The 20873-nt window shown below is 37.9% G+C and overlaps 3 protein-coding genes across 3 annotated transcripts; 2 read left to right on the forward strand and 1 right to left on the reverse strand.

The window, feature by feature from the left end:
• Positions 1-1849: 1849 nt before the first annotated feature.
• On the reverse strand, positions 1850-2833 carry LOC148215602 (olfactory receptor 6F1-like). Its single transcript, XM_088143031.1, has one exon. The coding sequence runs from the start codon at positions 2831-2833 to the stop codon at positions 1850-1852; it is 984 nt and encodes a 327-aa protein (XP_087999157.1).
• Positions 2834-10477: 7644 nt separating this feature from the next.
• On the forward strand, positions 10478-11428 carry LOC107326380 (olfactory receptor 6F1-like). The gene has a single exon (XM_015889906.1). The coding sequence runs from the start codon at positions 10478-10480 to the stop codon at positions 11426-11428; it is 951 nt and encodes a 316-aa protein (XP_015745392.1).
• Positions 11429-16500: 5072 nt separating this feature from the next.
• On the forward strand, positions 16501-17439 carry LOC107326379 (olfactory receptor 6F1-like). Its single transcript, XM_088143032.1, has one exon. The coding sequence runs from the start codon at positions 16501-16503 to the stop codon at positions 17437-17439; it is 939 nt and encodes a 312-aa protein (XP_087999158.1).
• Positions 17440-20873: the final 3434 nt, after the last annotated feature.

Below are 20873 nucleotides of genomic sequence, written 5' to 3' on the forward strand. Positions count from 1 at the left end.
CACCTGCACCTTAGTTAGACCCATCTAGTTGGAGTCCAACTCTGAATGAATCCAACTGACTTTATCTGCCAGATAGTGAGACTGTTTCTCACAGTGGCCCTGCAGATGGTTCTGCAGTCCATCCTTCCCCAGCAGTGATTGGGTCACCCTGAAAAGGGCTGCTAGATAGCTACTGGAAAATGCAACAAGGGTGGAGAAGTAAGAAGGTTTTGTCACCCTTATTTCCACAATGTATTCCCTATTAGGTCTTCTCAGTTGTGATTGATTGGAGTCACTCTTCATGTTTCTCTAATGGCATTCTGGACATCTCTTCTTGTGCTTTATTTCCTGAAGTTACTCAGAAAATAAAGATATTCCCTGCAATCTGTGCAGGGAGATAGACCACATATGGATAATCTGTCCAGCCAATTCAGGCCACAACTAGGGCCTCAGCCTAATCACCTACCAGACTTTCAGGGAGAGTTCGAAGCTCCCTTTGAAACCCAACCTGGTGAATCAGTTTTTGTGGTTGGTTGTTGCTTTTTAAATGTACTATGAGAAGTTACAGTTCATGTGTGTACAGAGAGTGAATTTTTGGGTAGTAAGGATTTTATTGTTTAAGAAGGGCACCAAAGGAGTCCTCTGAATTTCTTTTCTTTTCTTTTCTTTTCTTTTCTTTTCTTTTCTTTTCTTTTCTTTTCTTTTCTTTTCTTTTCTTTATCCGGTTAAACAAATGTTACACATACTTTGAATTTTTTTTGATTTGCATTGTTTTAATCATATTAAAGAGTTTTGAGCTGATATCTGGCATTTGTCCTCAATCTAAGTTTCTTGAACATTTAAACAGGAAACTATATAACATATGTTTACATATATAAATATGGGTAACTAAATGTTTGACAGAATCTGTTGAACATTATAATGATAAATGATTGCCAAGATCATATAATTAGATAATTTTATTTAGGCCATTTGGATAAGAAGGTAGCAAAATAAGATATGAAACTAGTATCATAACCTTCTTCTATACCAGGCTTCTTCAACCTGTTGCCTTTCAGATGTGTTAGATGGCTCAGAATTATGTGAGTTATAGTCCAAAGCATCTAGAGGGCATCAATCTACAGAAGGTACAATCAATTCCTATCCCATTGGTTTCTATTAGAGAGATCTATGCACATTCTCAAAACATACATCAAGAGCCTTGGTACATCAGGAAATTAAAAACATAATTTCAATAATATCAAAACCACATAGATATATACTCTTCCTGCATCATTACAACAAAATCATAATTCTAGTTGAACATGATATCACAGTTTGATTATAGACCTTCCACCTAATCTTTGACCTTTAAGGAATATGTATGCTTACTCAGGAGTTAAGGAAATGCATTGGTATTTATTCTGGGGCATTTTAAGATTAGGTGGCAGTAACTTATCTTGGCTGATTTCAGAAAGTTAATAAGCATTGGACCCGGTTAGTACTTAGATGAAAGGCCAGCAGGGAATTCCAGGATTGTAACCTACTCAGGTAATCTAGGAAAAAAGTATCCAGAAGAAAGCAATAGCAAACTTCTTCAGTATTGTTACCAGGAAAATTAAATGGACATTCTTATATAGTCACCAGCATCTAAATTAAATTTAAAGAAATCTTTTCTTTTTTTCCCCCAATCATTTATTTGTAATTTACTTGTTAAAGGTTAAGGCCTTGACATTAATATGGAAATGGCTGGCATTGATGCTCATGAACGAAATGTTACAGGAATGAAATGTTCATGCAGAACATCCCACAAGTTTGCAAACAGTTAATTTCTAATTGCTGAGATATCAATATGAGCATAAGCACCCAATCACGTGTTACATTTCACATATCATGGGTTATGTGAGGTTAACTTATTATCCTTATTGTGCCTACTGCTTAGATTTACAGCTGAGACTCTAAATATAGTCCTCAAAGCTTCTTGCACTTCTGTATTTCTGAGTGTATAAATGAAAGGGTTTAACAAGGGGGTGACAATTGTGTTCAATACAGTGACTATTTTGGACAATTCTTGTGACTGGTGTTTGGAGGGTATGACATGAAGGAAAATGGTAGCACCATACCATATAATCACCACTGTGAGGTGAGAAGAGCAAGTGGAGAAAGCTCGTTGACGTCCTTGAACTGATGCAATCCTTAATATTGTAGCAATGATATAAATGTAGGAAATCAAGGTAATCATGCAGGATCCCACGATGACAATCGCAGCAATAATAAAGCAGACAATTCTAACTGTGTAAGTACTTGTGCAAGAAAGAACTATCCAAGGCTCAATGTCACAAAAGAAATGGTTGATAACATTGGAGTCACAGAAAGACAGTTGGGTGATAAGGAAGGCTGGAAAAGAAATAATTAAGAAACCACATATCCAACAGCTAAATGCCATTTGTACAGACAACGTTTTAGACATGATGATGTTATAGTGTAAGGGGTGACAGATGGCCAAATAGCGATCATAAGCCATGACAGCCAACAGGAAATATTCTGTACATCCCAGGGAGAAAACAATGTACATCTGTGTGATGCACCCTAGGAATGAGATGGTTTGATTGTGAGCGACAAGGACTGACAAAGTCTTAGGAATACAGGCTGTTGTGTACCATATCTCCAGGAATGAAAGATTGCAGAGGAAGAAGTACATGGGTGTATGGAGCTTCTGAAAGATCTTCACTAAAACTATGATAGCCACATTTCCAATGAGTGTAAGGAGATACATGAAGAAAAAAACCACAAAAAGAGAGATCTGGAGTTCTCGAGATCCAGGGAAACCCAGAAGGATAAATTCCTTCACTCTTGAGCCATTTCCTTCTCGCATCCGTATCAGAACTTTTGCCTGTCAAAAACATCTTAAATATAAAAATCTAGAGCTTGGGAATGTCAATCATTAAAATGTTGTATTCATGTTTATTTGAAAACATTTCCCATATACTAAACATATATTGATAAATGAATCCATAGATATTACATTTATACCATGTTTTAAATGTTAGTAGTACTTATCCTCTGTAACTAAGAGAAAGATGAAGGTTTTATTAAATAAGACAATTTATATACTGTATCTTAGTTCAGATGAGAAATATTACTCATCAAATATTACTAAATTTGTCCCATCAAATTACCAAGATAGAATGAACTACCTCTTTTAGATAACTGGATGCTATCAATATATAACAATGAGTATTTTTTTTTTGCACAAACATGTTTTTGTTTTGTTTTGTATCTGTATTTGTATTTTATGTGCACCTTCCCCAATCTTTAGTTATTTAGACATCGTTTTCCTGATCTATGAATGTATATATCAATATTCTGAATGTTGGAAAGAATATTTTCCCCAAAATTGAAAAACATAATGCAAATTTCAGCAAATTAACAAGAGATTGTCATTGCTTTATTTGCTTCTGCATACAATGAGTACATTTATTCATTATTGCTATATTCTATATCTTTCTAACCCAGTCAAAGAAGGAAAATTTTCTTGAAGTCTTGCAACATAACACAAGTGTGGTTTTATAGTTGGTTGGTACTATAATGTTGTGGATGATAGTTTTCCCCTGCTTCATATACTTTCTTGTCAAACAAGAGCCATCAGAACTCCAAACCAGCAACTGTTTAGAATGGAAATGTGGCATAGAAACACATATCTTGAGATTGTGCACATTATGCAGAGTTTTAAAAAGAACAACAACAAAAATCCATCCCATGGATATTGAGACTTGAAAGAACTGAGAAAACTGGGGACAATACATAGATAGATAGATAGCACGGCACACTGACTATTCAAAAGGCTTTGAATAAAATAATAAAAAGAATTAAAGAAACCATGGAAAATTTCTAACTATCCATTGTACATTAGCTAAAATTCAGTTTCATTTAAAATCCAGGGATAAAGTTCTAACTCCATGACTACTACTGCTATTGCTACTACAAGTACAAATACATTTTTACTACTCATAACAATTGCAACAACTGTTCCTTTTCATTTCCCAAGCCTTTGGTGTTATATAGCATCAAAACTCAGTTTTACCCATAGACCTATATTTCCCTTTAGCTTTATGATTTTCAGCCAGCATTCCTATTTATATATATCAGAATTTAATGAGAAAATAACTTGGAAAAATTGCAGATTAATCCCTTGTAAATTTGGTGTAGGTCCAAGCATGTTTAAGAATATTTATTCCATCGCCAAGATTCAAGGGACATGCCAAAATCTTTTACTAAGCCAGGAGTAGCTAGTATGGTCAGGGTTATGCCATAAGTAAGTAATAATAATTTGTAATATCAGCATACTTACCTTGCTCCTGTTCTGATACAGTTAATGAAGACCTTAGGACACTAAAACAACACTTTAAAAAGAGTGATTCAGGGAGATAAAAATAATGTGTGTGTGTGCATGTGTGTGTCTGTGTATCTTCTACATGTACATAGTGACATTTTCCATATTATGTTGCTTAAAAAAAAAGAGTCTTCTAAAATAATATGATTTCCTAAGTCATCATATTATTTGCTTTGTTTCACGCATTCCAAACTTTATATACATTTGTTATGAATCTTTATTTTGATTTTAGACCCCAGAAGAAACGTGCATGCTTTCAATAAATGTCGCCATTGTTGATTCACATATTAGCAGACCTCACGGGAATTGCTTCTTTTTTTTGTTTTAATGAGGGGAAAGTTTATCTCTGAGACAATGGCTTCTAGCCCACTGGGGAAACTGGGTAATTTCGAAAATACAGCAAAATGCACTATAATTTTGTATGTTAACATCTTATATATAGACACACCAGTTTCATTAAAGGATTACTACATTTCATTACATTTATCCATATATAATCTACAACTTTAAGGAACAGATTCATAAATTGCAAATGACATCAGGTCCTTAATCCTCTGAGTAATTGGGACCTTTTGCCATTGTTTAGGCAAGATGGGAACCTCCAATTCTTTATCTGTATGATGCTATATTTCTTTTCTTTTATTTTTCTGCTACTATTTATTTTTTTAAATCATACTTCTATTTTGTTAAATAAATAAAGCAAAACCACATTATTTGTACTGATTATTTGTATTTATTTAATTTATAGGCTGCCCAACTCTCAAATTACTCTGGGTGGCTTACAACTAAGAACCAACCTGTTAAAAAAATACAGCACAATGGAAGAGCAAAGTACATCCCTAACCCAAAACTAAGCAAAGTAAATGAAAGGTGTGTGTGTGTGGGGGGGAAGGATCCACAATCACCCTGTCCTCAAGACCTAGGAGAACAATCAGGTCTTCAACAATTCCCTGAACAATATAATGATGGCAGCCACATGAATCTCTTGTGGAAGATCATTCCAGAGGGCAGGAACTTCAACAGAGTAGGTGTGCTTCTTGGAGCCCATAAGTTGACATTTTTTAATTGACTGGACCTGGGTTGCACCCACCCTGCTCTACCAAACCAGATGAGCAGACACAACTGGAGATAAGTAGTCCTTCAGAGAGCCAGACTCTATGCAGTGAAAGACTATAAAATAATCAATACCTTGAATTGAACCCAGAAGCCGACTTGCAACCAGTAGAGCACATGAAGCAATGGCGTCATTTCTGCATAACATGGTGCCCCCATCACCATCAACACCACCACATTCTGGATCACCTGCAGCTTCCTGATCATTTACAAGGGCACCCTATGTAGAACACATTAAAGTAATCTAATTGTGAGGTGACTGAGACATGAATGACTATCTGGATTTCTTGATCAAGTAAAGGGCACAACAGGTGGACATGATGTACCTACGCTAAGGCCTCTTAGCCATACTTCTACCTGCTCTATGAGAAGGATCTAAGAATCCAAGAGGACTCCCAGCTTGTACTCAAATCTTGAATGGGGAAGTGTAACTCCACTGAGAGTCAACAGTGGAATACTGTTAGACCCAGGGGGCCCAAACAGGCAAACCCATTTGGTCTTGTCAGGATTGAGCCTGAGACTGTTCCTATTCAGACCAAAACAATCTCCAGGCACTATATGGACTTTGGCTACATTGCTCCGCTGGTCAGAGGTTGAGATATACAAATGGGTATCATCAATATATTGATGATACCTGATCCCAAACAGGCAGATGACCTTACCCAGTAGTTTCAAAGGTCAGGAACAGGTATAACCAATGTTGTCTTCATTTTAAACCCTTGCCTGATCCAGTTGAAATAATTCAGTTCCTTCACAGTCCTCTGAAGCTGAAATCTGGCCACCTTTTCTAGCACCTTCTCTAAAAAGGCAAGATTGGATACTGGACAATAGTTGTCTAGGACTGTTGGATACAGCAATGACTTCTTGACCAGAGGGTATAGCACAGCCTCCCTCAAGGCTGAGGGGATCACACCATACTTCAAAGAAACCACATGGACCCAGCCACAGGTCATCTCCTAGGTGGCTTTAACCATCCAGGAGGGACCTGGATCTAACAAATAGATGGCCAAACCAGCAGACTAAAGAAACCTGTCCACTTCCTGAGGAGTCATAGAATCAAACTCCCTCTAGACTGACTCTATCTGGATCAACTGCACCTTACTTAGACCCATCTAGTTGGAGTCCAACTCTGAGTGAATCCAACTGACTTTATCTGCCAAATAATGAGAATGTTCCTCACAGTGGCCCTGCAGATGGTTCTGCAGTTCATCCCTCCCCAGCAAGGATCAGGTCACCCTGAAAAGGGCTGCTAGATAGTTACTGGCAAACATAATAAGGATGGAGAAATAAGAATGTTTTGCCACCCTTATTGCCACAGTGTATTCCCTAATAGGGCTTCTCAGTTGTGATTGATTGGAGTCACTTTTCATGTTCCTATAATGGTGTTCCGGGCATCTCTTCTTGTGCTTTCTTTCCTGAAGCTTCTCAGAAAATGCAGACAGGCCCTGAAATCTGTGCAGGGAGAAAGACCACATGTGGGTAATCTGGCAATACTGTCTATCTGTTGATTCAGTCCACAACTAGGGCCTCAGCCTAATCACCTACCAGACTTTCAGAGATAATTCCATGCTCCCTCTGAAACCCAACCTGGTGCATCAGTTTGAGAAAATAATTATCTCAGCACATTTTTCTGCAATTTGATTGGCATTTAGTATTCCTAATATTCTACCTACCCTTGAGACCTGAGCTGAAACAGAATGGAACAACAGCTGTTCCTGTGTTCCCTTTGTTTTGTTTCATTGGAACTATCTAAACTCTTCAAATTTTGTTCCAGTGGAACAGGCAACACTCAGACTTGCTGCATTGTGTACAACCAGCTCAGAATATTTCAAATAAGTCTGTTTTATTCTTAATTCAATATAAGACATGGTTGCTGTTCCTTGCATATCCCTAGCAAATCTACTGGTAGCGTGATATGATTAAGATATTTTAAGAATGACATAATTTTAAAAAGGCATGTGTTTCATAGCCAACTGTTGCTTAAAGGTTACAGTTAGTCCTCAACTTATGACCATTCAGTTTTTGACCATTTGAAATTATGATGACACTGAAAAAAGTGACTTACAACTGGTCCTCACACTTATGACCATTGCAGTGTCCCTACAGTCACATGATAAAAATGTGGGCATTTGGCAACCAGCATGTATTTACAATGGTTGCAGCATCCCAGGGTCACATGATTGCCATTTGCAACCTTCCCAGCTGGTTTCCAACAAGCAAAATCAATGGGGAACCAAATGATTAACTTAATGACTACATATTTTGCTTAATGACCACGTAATTCACTTAATGACCCCACAAAAAATGGTGTAAAATTAGGTGCAGTCACATGATGCCTTGCTTAATAATCACACTGCTTAACTATGAATTTTCCAGACCCTATTGCGTTGATACGTCAGGGACTACCTGAATTCAAGTAAAATACATAAAGCCTAAAAGTAATAAGGATTCCCTCACTTGCTCATAACTGCTGATAATTAGTGCCAGAATACGTATTAGTTCATTAAATCTGTCATTCATTATTGACACATATGAATTAGCTTAGTAACACAATTCCATAAATAATGAAAGCATATACATTTTATGAATATTCTCTTGAAAAGTTTTTTTTTTTAAATAATTCTGTTTGTTCATTTCCCAGAACATCCGAAATGTCAAGGGAACACTGATGCGTGAGACATAAAGACTCTTTTTTCAACCACCAACTTCTCAGTCAAAAAGAATTGCACATGAGGATCTTCCAAGGCTAATTTAAACTGGTGCATCAAAATAAGAGGAGATTCATTCACCTTAAAAACTTTGAAAACTAAGAAGTACATGAAAAAAATAATGTAGATCTGATGGATGGATGAACAGTTAATCAAAGTGATATTGCTGGACAAGGAAAAGGGACTGAAGGGTGGTGTGGATGACACCCTTGGTAAATGGTTCTTTTCTTTTCATGCTGCTGTTTTGTCGTTGTCATTGTTACATAGATTCTGAGATATTTCCCTCTTGCATCAGAATTTTCACTTCAGTCATTCAATGGAGTATACTCTGAGAATAAGTAACTTTTTTGATTTTGTTTTTTAAAACCTCTACCTTTCAAAAGAGTATCAATTATTACAATTTCAATTATATTCTTTTAATATTTATTCTGCTATATGTGTTATAGAAATCTTGAGTAGCTATGACAGACAGTAACTGCAAATATTGCCATTCTGTTCCACATTAAAAAAAAAATCAGAATTCATATTCTAAAAATCCTAATAATCTAAAACTAGGATTTCTGTCTACATCTTCCCATCTCATTTTCCATCCCTGCCCTAAGCACTTCTTGGCATAATTTTCAGATGTTAATATATTATTTCTGATAAATTACTTTTGGCATTTTTTTTCTTTTTAAAAATGGGGCAATCACCAAGTGCCTGACCATCACATCTAGAAAGAGATTCATTCAACTGTAGTTTAGTATTTGAAAAGAAATGAAAACAAAATGTCGGCTAGATTAATAATGTCCATTGACCTCTTAAAAGTAAAAGTAACCCAGAGAGCTATTTCATAGCTTGGAGCTCCCCAGTACATAGAAAGTTGACTTCAGTGGAATATAACAGTTTTTAAATTGAAATGTTTATTTATTGATTGATCACATTATACTCCACCACAATCCCCAAGGACTAAAGATAATTTACAGTCAAAAACCAATATTTCAAATGCATATTCACATAAACTTTCTGACCCAAATGACTTTTAAAAGCCCTAGAAAGGTTCTTGTTTTTCTTGAACACAGAAGCATATACAAAAGATTTTGTCTTCTTCATTCTTCCACATCCAATACAAAGCAGAAATTCTGGATTAAGTCAGAACAATTTTGGTAGGAACATGAAATGTCAACTATATTTTTCTTGCAATCCATCTTATGACTGTGTCACAGCAGCCCCACAAATCAGTTGGATATTTTCCATTTGTGGTAGGTGATGTTATGGGTTAGAAAGTTTTAGCAAGTCATAAGATATCAATTTGAACTCTTTAAAAAATCTCATATCTCCCTCATTTACAAAACAAAAAAAAAGTCCAGATAATTTGACCCCACCCAATCTAGAAGACCCCTGAAACTCTCAGACAAGGCAGGGAGTTGCACTGTGATCCCCAAGCCAAAGATTAGGTCATCTTTTATGTTACAGTTTTTGACATAGAACTTTAGTATTAGAGAGGCATATTTAGGAAATTCAGTGTGCAGCAATGATTCTCCTCTTTTAATTTATTATTTCCACTTGAGTTACATTCTTTGTCCTATTCAAAGTTGTCTTTGTTCAGTTTAGTATTATACCATGCTACTTTTTAAACCACCATACAGACTTCATTTTATCTTTCAGAGTTCCTCTATCAACTCCTATCTATGCTACTATCAGTTTTGATCCATCCTATTTACAGTTACTTCTTTAAGCCCTCTGGTGCTTAATTATTCAAGCCTTCTCATTAAGACTGGTCCTCTAGAAGGAAATCACATTAGGTTTGTGACAAAAATCTTGTGCCCTTTACATGTTTGGAATTAAATCTCCATTAATCCATTGTAATTGACCATGGTACCTGGGGCAAATGGGCTTTGAAATTCAAAGATTTTTGAAGGCACCAGTATGCATCCTTCTGCTCTAAAATTCCCTCCTCCAGCTGATTCTTTCCCTTTCATTTGTACTGCCAGATTCCATATTACTCTATGAAACAGCCCTGTTCTGGCATCTCAGAACTACAGTGTAGGAGAAGGGGACTAAAAATTACTCTTAGTGGAATTCTAGTCCCCTAATTCAAGCTATCATTGTAAATTATAGGGATAGGAGTGCTGTTGCAATAGATTTTATGTAAGGCAAACAGGGAAGGCTCATGAAGAAAGGTGATAATCTGTTAGTATAAAAAACTGGTTTTCATGAGAAAAACTGGGTTTTTGTTACTGAAATCAGGATGTTAACTTTCTATGGAACGCTGAAGCTGTTGGTCTTAATTCAATATTTTGTTTCAGAAAGTAAAAGAAGATAGATGGAAGAGGGCAGTCAAGAAGGTGAGAATGTAACCAGAGTCACTGAATTCATTCTTCTTGGTTTCCCTGGACCTCAAACGCTGATTTTTTTAATGTTTATGCTCTTTCTTCTGATGTACATCCTGACGCTTTGGGGGAATGTATCTATCATCATTTCAGTAAGTGCAAATCATCAGCTGCATACTCCCATGTATTTCTTCCTTTGCAACCTCTCTTTCCTGGAAATATGGTACACCACAGCATCTATCCCTAAGATCCTTTCAATTTTTTTAGGGAGGAGCAGGAGCATCTCATATGTTGGCTGTCTTATGCAGCTATACTTTGTTTTTTCTTTGGGAAGTACTGAACAATTCCTGCTATCTATCATGGCGTATGACAGATGTTTGGCTATATGTTATCCTCTTCACTATAACATAATCATGGGCATCAATCTTTCTAATAAACTGGCATTTTGCTGTTGGCTGGTTGGATTTCTTATTGTTTCTATTCCAGCCTATCTGATCACAACTTTGACCTTCTGTGGGCCCAATGTAATCAATAATTTCTATTGTAGCATTGACTCCTGGATAGTTCTTTCCTGTACTGACACTCACCTTATTGAGCTGTCATCCTTCATCATTGCCATCATTGTTATCTTGGGTTCCTGCATGATGACTTTTCTTTCCTACATTTGCATTATCCGCACTATTCTACACATCCCTTCTGTCAAAGGACGACAAAAGGCCTTCTCCACTTGTTCTTCCCATCTTTTCCTTTTGTTGATTTGGTATGGTTCCACCATCTTCCTTTTTGTCAAGCCTTCTAAACAGATGTCTTTAGAAACGAACAAAATTATGAATATCTTCAGCCTCATTGTAGTTCCACTGTTGAATCCTTTTATCTACACCCTGAGAAACAGAGAGGTGAAGGAGGGCTTGAAGCACTTATTATTACATTGGCATCTCTACTGATCATAAATGTATAAAGAAAGCATGGTAAAGGGAAAACATAGCCTCCTTCAGAATAAGCTTCCTTCTCATCATGGAATGTATATTTTCAGACTTGGTCCTTGGTAAGATGGAAGGCTGTGAAATAGAAGGCTTTTTCTAAGGGGGGGGGAGGGAAGGACAAGGGAGAGAGGGAGAACACCAGCTTGATGATGGACAGGAAGCAAAAGAAGAAAGAAACTCTGCTACTGAACTACTCTGTTCAGGCCTGTAAAAAGAAAGACCAAAGGACATAAACTTCTGCTGGGCATTATCTAGACATTATAATTTGATTTAAAAATTACACAGCCTGAAGTTTCAAAGGAGATTGCATTATTTTAAGCCCTGTCCCTGAGAGCTTAAATGGGCAGGTGTTGATGAATAAATAAATGAACCTTCTTGCTTCTTTGGTTTTTTTTTTTATTTAAAAAAAATAGGTGAGCAGCATTTTTTTTTAAAAGTAAACATTTTACAAACTGAAAATTATCAGCCTTGTAGTTTCATTGAGAAGCCTTTTCTTCTATATACAGAAAGAAATCTGGAGAAGGCTTTCAGTCACTCATTGTACAGATATTTATGCAAAATACTTCATTGAAATAATAAGAAAAGTATTGTGGCATAATCTATATTGAATAGATGGGGCAGGAGTCTCACCCTAGATTTCAGGCCTGAATGCATTCCTTAAAGGGCTTGTAGAAGTTACTACTAAATAATACAGTGTTAGGATGGAAAATGATTAAACACATGGAGAGTAATTTATTATCTGTTTATGTTAATTAAATTTAAATTAAACTGCAATTGTTTGTCCTGGACCACCAGACACTTTTTTCCAAGAGAAATTCTTATCTGTTTACTGGTTTACTAGAATAGAATCAAGTGTTAATCCTCTTTCCATCAGTACTAGATTAACCAACAGGGGGAAAAATGTGTTAAAGGCTTTCAAAGAGTGAGCATCACTGTGTCATTAGGAATTCAAGTTTCATTATGCATATCAAAAAAGAGGAAATGAATGATGACTTCATGACTTTCAGCTCCTCCTCTTTCAGCCAGAAACACATACACACACAAAACACAAAATGAAGTTCCTCTTGCAAATCAGTGTTGGCGAAATAAAATAAATTTCTAATCTCCACCTAGCTTCCATCAGTCCCTATCTTGCTGCATAATTATCTGGTTTTGAACTCACACTTCAATGAGATAGGATATTAAAAAAAATCCCTCTCACCCCTATGGGTAGTACGTATCTTCCTCAATCTCGGGTCCTCTACCAGAGGCCTGGGAGTTTGAGGGTTCTGTGCAGTATCTTAGCTGTTCCTAGCACTGCACTGTTCTGGACAGAGAACTCTGATGCTGTTCCTGGGATCTGTTGGAGCCATTCTCCCAGCTTAGGTGTCACAGCCCTGAGTGCTCCTACCACCACTGGGACCACTTTGACCTTTACTTTCCACATCCTCTCTAGTTCCTCCTTCAGGCCCTGGTACTTCTCCAGCTTCTCATGCTCCTTCTTCCTGATGTTGCTGTCACTTGGCACTGCTACATCTATCACTACTGCTGTCTTCTGATCTTTGTCTACGACCACGATGTCTGGTTGATTGGCCAGTACCTGCCTGTCCGTCTGGATCTGGAAGTCCCACAGGATCTTAGCCCTGTTATTCTCCACGACCTTCTGTGGAATCTCCCATCTGGATGGATGGATGGATGGATGGATGGATGGATGGATGGATGGATGGATGGACGGACGGACGGACAGACAGACAGACAGACAGACAGACACATACTCTGGCTTTGAGTCAGTAATGGAGAAGACATGTTCCCATTCCACCCATAAAAGCAAATGACAAAAGCAAATGGAGTAACCCCCCCCCCAAAATGAAACCTTTCTCTTCCCAGATTGATTTTAATGGGTCTCAGCTTTCTTGCTCATTTACCTCTATTTACAGGTCAAGTTTTGCTTTAACTCCGCATCTGAACCTTTTCAGAGTGAACTTTTCTCCATTCACCACACACTGGGTTTTAAATTATACTAATACATTTACTAAACCTGTCTTCCAGAGATAAAAATGCAAGGTCCATTACACACCATGAGCAGGAACTTTACTTTAGGATTCCCCTACTTAGAAACAAACTCTCACCTCTAGGCATCAATATGATTTTTTTAAAGTGCAATTTCTTAGCAATGCTAGCATATCATTACTGTGACAAATGAAAGAATTTTTACTTGGACTTGAATATATTCTAGAATAGCCTTTTAATTAATCACAATGGATGAGCTGCAGCTTTTAAGCTGAATTGTTAATTCCATCCCAAAACTATGCTTCTTGTGGCATTAAATACAGTGAATCTCAGAGCACTTTGTCTCTGAATACTTAAAATTATTCTTTGAGTTATCCTTTCAGCTGTCAGGTTCGGTCAGCACGGGGCTTCAGGGAAGCTCGCAGCCAGACCACGCGGAATCCACCGGCGGTAGCTAGCAGGGAAAAGAGGAACTGAAAGCGCCGCTAATTAATGGGCCACCTGCGCCCGGCCAAACAGGAAAACCGCAGCGGAAGCTTTTAACTATAAACTGATAACGGCGCGAGCCAGCAATGAACGGGGCCGCAGGCAGCGAAACAAGATCGCAACGCAGCACAGAACCCGCGGGCTTGCACGTAATGGGGAGGAACCAACCCAGCCGGAGGGGGACTGGCAATCAAGGACAATGGACCCTGACCGAACCTGCCATCATGGACAATCAAGGGGGATTATTGGGGGCCCATAATCCGCAGCTGCAACGTGATCGCGGGGCGGGAAAAAAGCGCGGGAAGGGGGGAATATAACAAGTGATGCAATTGTACCAAGCCAGTCCTGGCTTTGCTTGTGACTGCTACGTTACGCATGAGTAAACCTTCTTTGTGAACCACACGTGTCACGAGAGTTTCTCTGTCGAACGGGGCAAACCTTACATCAGCAAGTCTAAATCAATACTTGCCATGACAAATTCAATCCCATCTCCTCCATAAGCATAGATTTGAGGCAAAACCCTTTCACGTGACACTCAAACACTGCTCAAATGCTTTGCTGTATCTGAAATAGTCAAGTGGTGACTGTGAATCTACAAAGAACAGAACAAGGACCTGTGATAAATGGATGATTTTAACTTCTGGTATTATGTCCCCACTCCAACTGCCTCCTCTGGATGTGTGTGAGATTTCATATAGCTCTACAATAGGCTGAATCACATTTGACCATCAATCTTATATCCTGGAAAACTAATTATCCAGTGGATCAAGCTAAACTACCCAGATCCTTACTTTGCCAACATCTTTCCTTAATTGGCACAACTGCCTATTTTAACTGCTCCTGAATCATAGGTATAAATCAATGATGTTTAGACCATTTTAGAATTGTTCCATTTTTATGTATATCCTTGGACTTCATTAGCTAACCCTGCATCCCATAATCATTTTGCAGGTTTCTTTTTTCTTTATTTATTTTCCTCTGTTAGGCACTTCAACGTTAATTTAATTGTATAAATAATAAAAAGAATTGATTGATTGATTGATCATATGCCATCAAGTCATTTTCGACTCCTAGTGACCACATTCATTTTCTCCATGATGAGCTATCCCTAACCTGTTCTTTCAGGTAATTGTAATTACTTTACAATCTTACTGTACTGTAATTCACTTGCCTTTTGATAAAAGTGGGGGATGGGGGAGGAATCATAATAGCTGGAAAAGAGTTACCACATGTTGTCTAATTGCTAGAGAGATTCAATCTCAAGGGAGGTTTTGGTTTTATGATTATATAAATGTTCTTTATTTTACACTTTGCATCTTAGCCTGTCCTACTTGTCAATAGACTGGGTAAGTGGAAACAATGAGGGATTTTATCCATATACAACAAAGGAAGGCAGAGAGCTGAGAAGTCTGCAGATGTGAATTATAGAATGGACAGATAGGTAATTGGAAATTTACTGTGTATTATTTTTGTATCAGTTCAGAGAGATGGTGTGGGAAATATAACTGAAGCTTTGCTGATTTCATTCTGAGGTTAGATTCTCCCTCCTCCTTTTTCTAAATTTTCAATAGTTTTGATCATAGTAGTTTATTGAAGGAAAATGAGTAATTTATATAATTGATTTTTATTTTTAATTTTTTTGGACCAAAGAAAGCTAAACAAATGTTATGGAAAGGATCTATATAACATTAATGAAGTAGTTTACAGGGAATGATTATTGTTCTGAAACAGATTGAACTAGGTCAGAATCTAAACTGTGCGAGAGTGAAACATGGAAAAGGGTTAGAAAGGAGCTTAAGAAATGTAGAGGGACGTTTATAAAATAAAGTTGTTCTTTAGCTCATGTTGTGCTCAATATCAAATATTCAGAAATATGTTATTAAGGAATCAGTGCTTGATCATCCCTCCCTGACTTTCTTCAAATCTAAAACCAGGATTGACCAGGGATGCACAGCAGCCAAACCTTCCTTATTAGCCTGAATTAACTCCAGTAAGATACAGAACTGTCACACCCTCCTTCCTCAAATTATTGCTACCCCTAAACAAACAAACAAACTATAAAACTGTTCTGACAAAGAAAACCCTTGATGCTAGGAAAAAGCCATCATCCAGTTATGAAAGGTAGATCTGCAGATGTGCCATATTCAGAAACATTATGCCATTGTCTTCAGGGTCTGTTGAGTCAATGTCACACATTTCATTGCATTTTTCCAATTAAAAAAGAAATATAACATCTAAAATATTACATTATATATTGATTTTTTAAAAGTTGCCTTGTTACTTTTCATTTCAAAAAGAAATTAGATATTTAACACTATTCTGGTTTTACTGCTAGGAATTATTTTGTCATCTATTCATAAAGATATGAAAGTCACTAATATAGATCACGATGTATTGAGAGACTGAAAATACGAGGAGGAACAAATTATATTATTGTAAAAGAAGTCTTATTAGGGATACTTACTGTGCAGCATAAATAGGTGTGAGTCTTGTATGTTTCAGCAAAATCCTCTGCGCATTAATTTGGCATTTCCTCCATTTCAGACCAAAGAGGACAGATGGAAGAGCTCAGCCATGGGCAGACAAATAGCACAAGAGTTAAAGAATTCATTCTCCTTGGCTTTCCAGGCTCACCACATTTTCAGCTCTTCATCTTTATTCTCTTTTTTATCATGTACATCTTGACCATCTTAGGAAATCTCTCCATCATCCTTCTCATAATAACATATCGGCACCTCCACACTCCTATGTATTTCTTCCTTTGCAACCTGTCTTTCCTGGAAATATGGTACACAACAGCCTCTATCCCCAAGATCCTTGCCATCTTTCTGGGGAGAAGCAGAAGTATCTCTTTTTCTGGCTGTGTACTGCAGATGTACTTTATATTTTCTTTTGGATGCACTGAACATTTTCTGATAGCTGTGATGGCTTATGACAGATATTTGGCCATATGTTATCCTCTGCATTACAGCACCATCATGGACACCAGCCTGTCTTGTAAGTTGGCCCTTGGCTGTTGGCTGGGGGGCTTCCTTGTTATTTGCATACCCGCCTACCTGGTTACAACATTGTCCTTCTGTGGGCCCAATGTGATCAATAATTTCTATTGTAACCTTGATTCCTGGATCGTACTCTCATGCACAGATACTCGTTTCATAGAGCTATCAGCTTTTCTCATAGCTGTTCTTGTCATTGTAGGCTCCTGTATGATGACCCTCCTTTCCTACACGTACATTATCTCCACAATCCTGCGCATCCCTTCCACCAAAGGTCGACAAAAAGCTTTTTCCACATGTTCTTCCCACCTTGCTGTGGTGATCATTTGGTATGGTTCCACCATCTTCCTCTTTGTCAAACCTTCTAAACAGACCTCTTTAGAAAAGACCAAGGTAGTGAGCATCTTCAACCTCATTGTGGTCCCACTGCTGAATCCTTTCATCTATACATTAAGAAACAGAGAAGTCAGGGATATTTTGAGGAATGTATTTCACAGATGATGGACAAAATGCAGGTTGATCCTAAAAGATTCAAGATCATTAAAGCAGGAGTGTTTCCTCTAAAATTTGGATTTCAGCTCTTGAAATAGGCAGGAATACGAGATTCACCAGCACTATTTGCATCAATCTGCCTTGCTTATATTTTCATCCTGCCGTGATTGTGGAAAATACATATGTTAACAATTGTATTTTTGCCCTCTCAATATAATATCTGACTATATATATATATATACAGTATATATATATATATATATATATATATATATATAGTCATACATACATACACACACACACAAACACACAGACATACACAGAAACACACACACATACAGTATATATAGAGAGAGAGTCACTTATCAAAACTGAGTAGAAATGGAAAGAATGGGATTATTCTCTCTCTCTCTCTCTCTCTCTCTCTATCTTGGTCTCACACACACACACACATTTCCATGTTTATTTCCTATATGTAAAGGAATCTCAGAAAACAACCAGTTATCTGGTTATCAGAACATTGTCATTTACTCATACATTAAAAAATAGGTTCAGGACAGACCTCAACCCACTCCTCCAAAATGCTGTTTACTTGAGAAGTACTTCATTTATTCATTTACCATCCACATATTGTTATGAGGACTTCTGAAATCATTGTTTTATACAATGGAGCAACATTTGTCCCACTGGTGACCCTACCCAGGTGCCTCTGCCAGGTTCTGCTGTTGCCTCCACAATTGTTCTTACATGAGACCTCAGGAAAGCTGCAAGTGCTGGTCTGGCAGCTCCTCCCCTCAGATTAGCTTATTAGGTAGCACTGAAATGACTGAGGTAAAACAGAAGTCTCCAATATTTTGACCAGTAGGTATGACTAGCCTTTTGAGAACATTGTATGAATATCAGAAGAGAAATGTGTACAGAGATTCTAAAATGGAATTAACCAATTGCAGTTATTTAGATGGTGAAGATGTGAGATTGTCTTATATCAGCATTTCAGGTACATCAGATATTATTTGTCAATTCCTGTACATTTGCCTTTTCTTTTTTTAACGGACAAAGCATTGTTTCTAAATAAAAATATCCATTTTTATTTTCTATGAATGCATATGGGTTTTCGGATACATTTTGGGAAAGAAAGATAATTCTAAATATTGGTGCTGGTCTTTACAGTATACCCAACTTCAGTGGTTATCTATTTCCTAGATGCCAGTTGTGGCTGGGTAGCAGTGCTGGCAGCGTTCATTCAGATGTCTGTGTATAAATAAAAACACCTAGAGGCAGATTCATGGAGGGCAGCACCCATCCTCCTTGGTGAAGGAAAGCCAAGAGGTTTCCTGAATATGAGGAAAAGCCGGACCTGTCATAACCTAGCTAACTGATCAGCAGCACCTGGTGATGTCAACCATGTGGACAACCTTATTAATAAAAACTTTTTCTTGCATCAGTTCGCCATACACACTTGTAAAAACTAAGGCAAGAATTGTATCCTTTCTTGTTTGTGTATTGTAAAAAGGGAAATTAAAAAAAATATCATGAAGTGAAGAACAGGAGAAGAGGAAATTTAAAGTCAAGGAAAAAAGTGGAAAACAGCGATGTGTGTATCTATTTTGTAGATATTGTATTATTGCTGCTGTTTTAATATTATTACCATAAATGTAAGGTGAATGTAGCTTGCATTAAAATAATGCATGTAACTGTAAAACACTAGGAAATTACTTTTAAAATATAGAAATCCTACATGCAAACAAGCAAACAAAACATATGAGAATAGGTAAGGAAAATATTCTGAGAGAAACCATTTTCTGTAACATTAGCTAAATTCAGAGTAGTTGGGGAAAGGATTCCTAATTATTCTTCCTCCTTTCATGTGTCCTAATTGGCACATTTTTTTTTTCAGTCTTGCCGCAATTACTTTTAATACTGGTTGCATGGGTGTCCAGCCATACTTTCCCACCAGTCGTAGTGGAGGGTCAAGGAGGTTAGTTAGTGGTCTAGGCTGAGCCAATAGATCACCCTGGGAGGAACGGAAGGGACATCTTGTACTATGCACATTTACTTTGCTACCCTCCCTCAACTGCTAGTAAAGGAGCAGGTAAACACATTCACATTCAGATGGTCAACTACAGATGACATTCATATAGTGTAAAATACATTAGAAACTAATATGTAAACATATACACAAATATATGTATATATACGTATACATATACATATAGACATATTCACATATACGCATATACGCATATATACATATACACATATGCACATATACACATACATTCATACATACATACATACATACATACATAAATATAGTCAAAAATCACTTCTTAAGAAAACTATGATAATTGTGCTCAATTCAATTCCAGTGTTCAAACTGTAAGAGTCACCGGATTCGACACTGAATAAAGACCCTGTGAGATGCAGGCTTGTCCGAAAGCAATTTACTCAGGTATAATGCATATGGTTACAAACAAAGCCAGGGTTGGCTTGGCACAAGTTACATAGCATTTTATAGTTTCCCCCTTTTACCATGCTTTGCAAGTCCCGCCTGCTGACCGCCCGACTGCCCCTTCCTGCCTTCGCCCATCCTTGGCTCGCCCCTTGCCCTCGGCTCTCCCCGCCCTGGGTCGATGGCAGGTTCAGCCAGGGTCCTTTGTTTTCTGCTGTTTTGCTTGCGTGGCAGGTCCCGTGAGGCTGACCCACAATTACTTTTGATGGGTGGCTGAGCGCGGCTTGAGCTGCGGAGTTACTTGTCTTCATTGTTGGCTGCTTGCCTGTGGTGGTTGGGGAGAGTCTCGTTTGTTGCAAAGTAATTGATTCCTGCCGTGGGTTGAATGGTGCCACCTGTCAGCAGTTCACTTTCAGTTTTGCAGCTTCCTCTTTTGGTTGCCTGTGCCTGAGGCAAAGAAACTGACTAGGCGCGTTTCAAATTAGATAGACAGAATGGCAGCTAGCTTGAATGGCATATGCCATGCCAGGCTGAACCTGACATACTGCCCCCCTGAAGAGCGACCCCCCCCCCCGCTATTTGGGCTTGTCAGGGTACCGATTTTAAAAGTCTTTGACTAGCTGTGGTGCGTTGATGTGTTTCTTGCTCACCCACTCACTGTAGGCTTTTGGGAAGTGTTTCCACTGCATCAACAGTTGGACCTGGTGCCTGTGCTTCCGGGCATCCAAGATCTCCTTTACTTCAAAATGCTGTTCTCCCTCCACCATGAAGGGTGCTGGAGTTGGCTTTTCCTTGTGCCAGTTGGCCGAAGGTCACTTTGGCTTCAACAGGTTACAGTGGAATACTGGGTTACCTTCCTTAGCTCTTTGGGTAGCTCTAGTTTGACAGTCACTGGATTGATTATTTCTGTGATGGGGAAAGGCCCCACAAAGTTCAGGCCTAGCTTTTTTGACACCTGATGAATCCTCAGGTTTTTCATAGATAAATATAC

Source organism: Python bivittatus, unplaced genomic scaffold, assembly GCF_059951505.1.
Source record: "Python bivittatus isolate LINGU-HERP-01145 unplaced genomic scaffold, Pbiv_v1 ctg000470_np1212, whole genome shotgun sequence".
NCBI classification, from domain to species: domain Eukaryota; kingdom Metazoa; phylum Chordata; class Lepidosauria; order Squamata; family Pythonidae; genus Python; species Python bivittatus.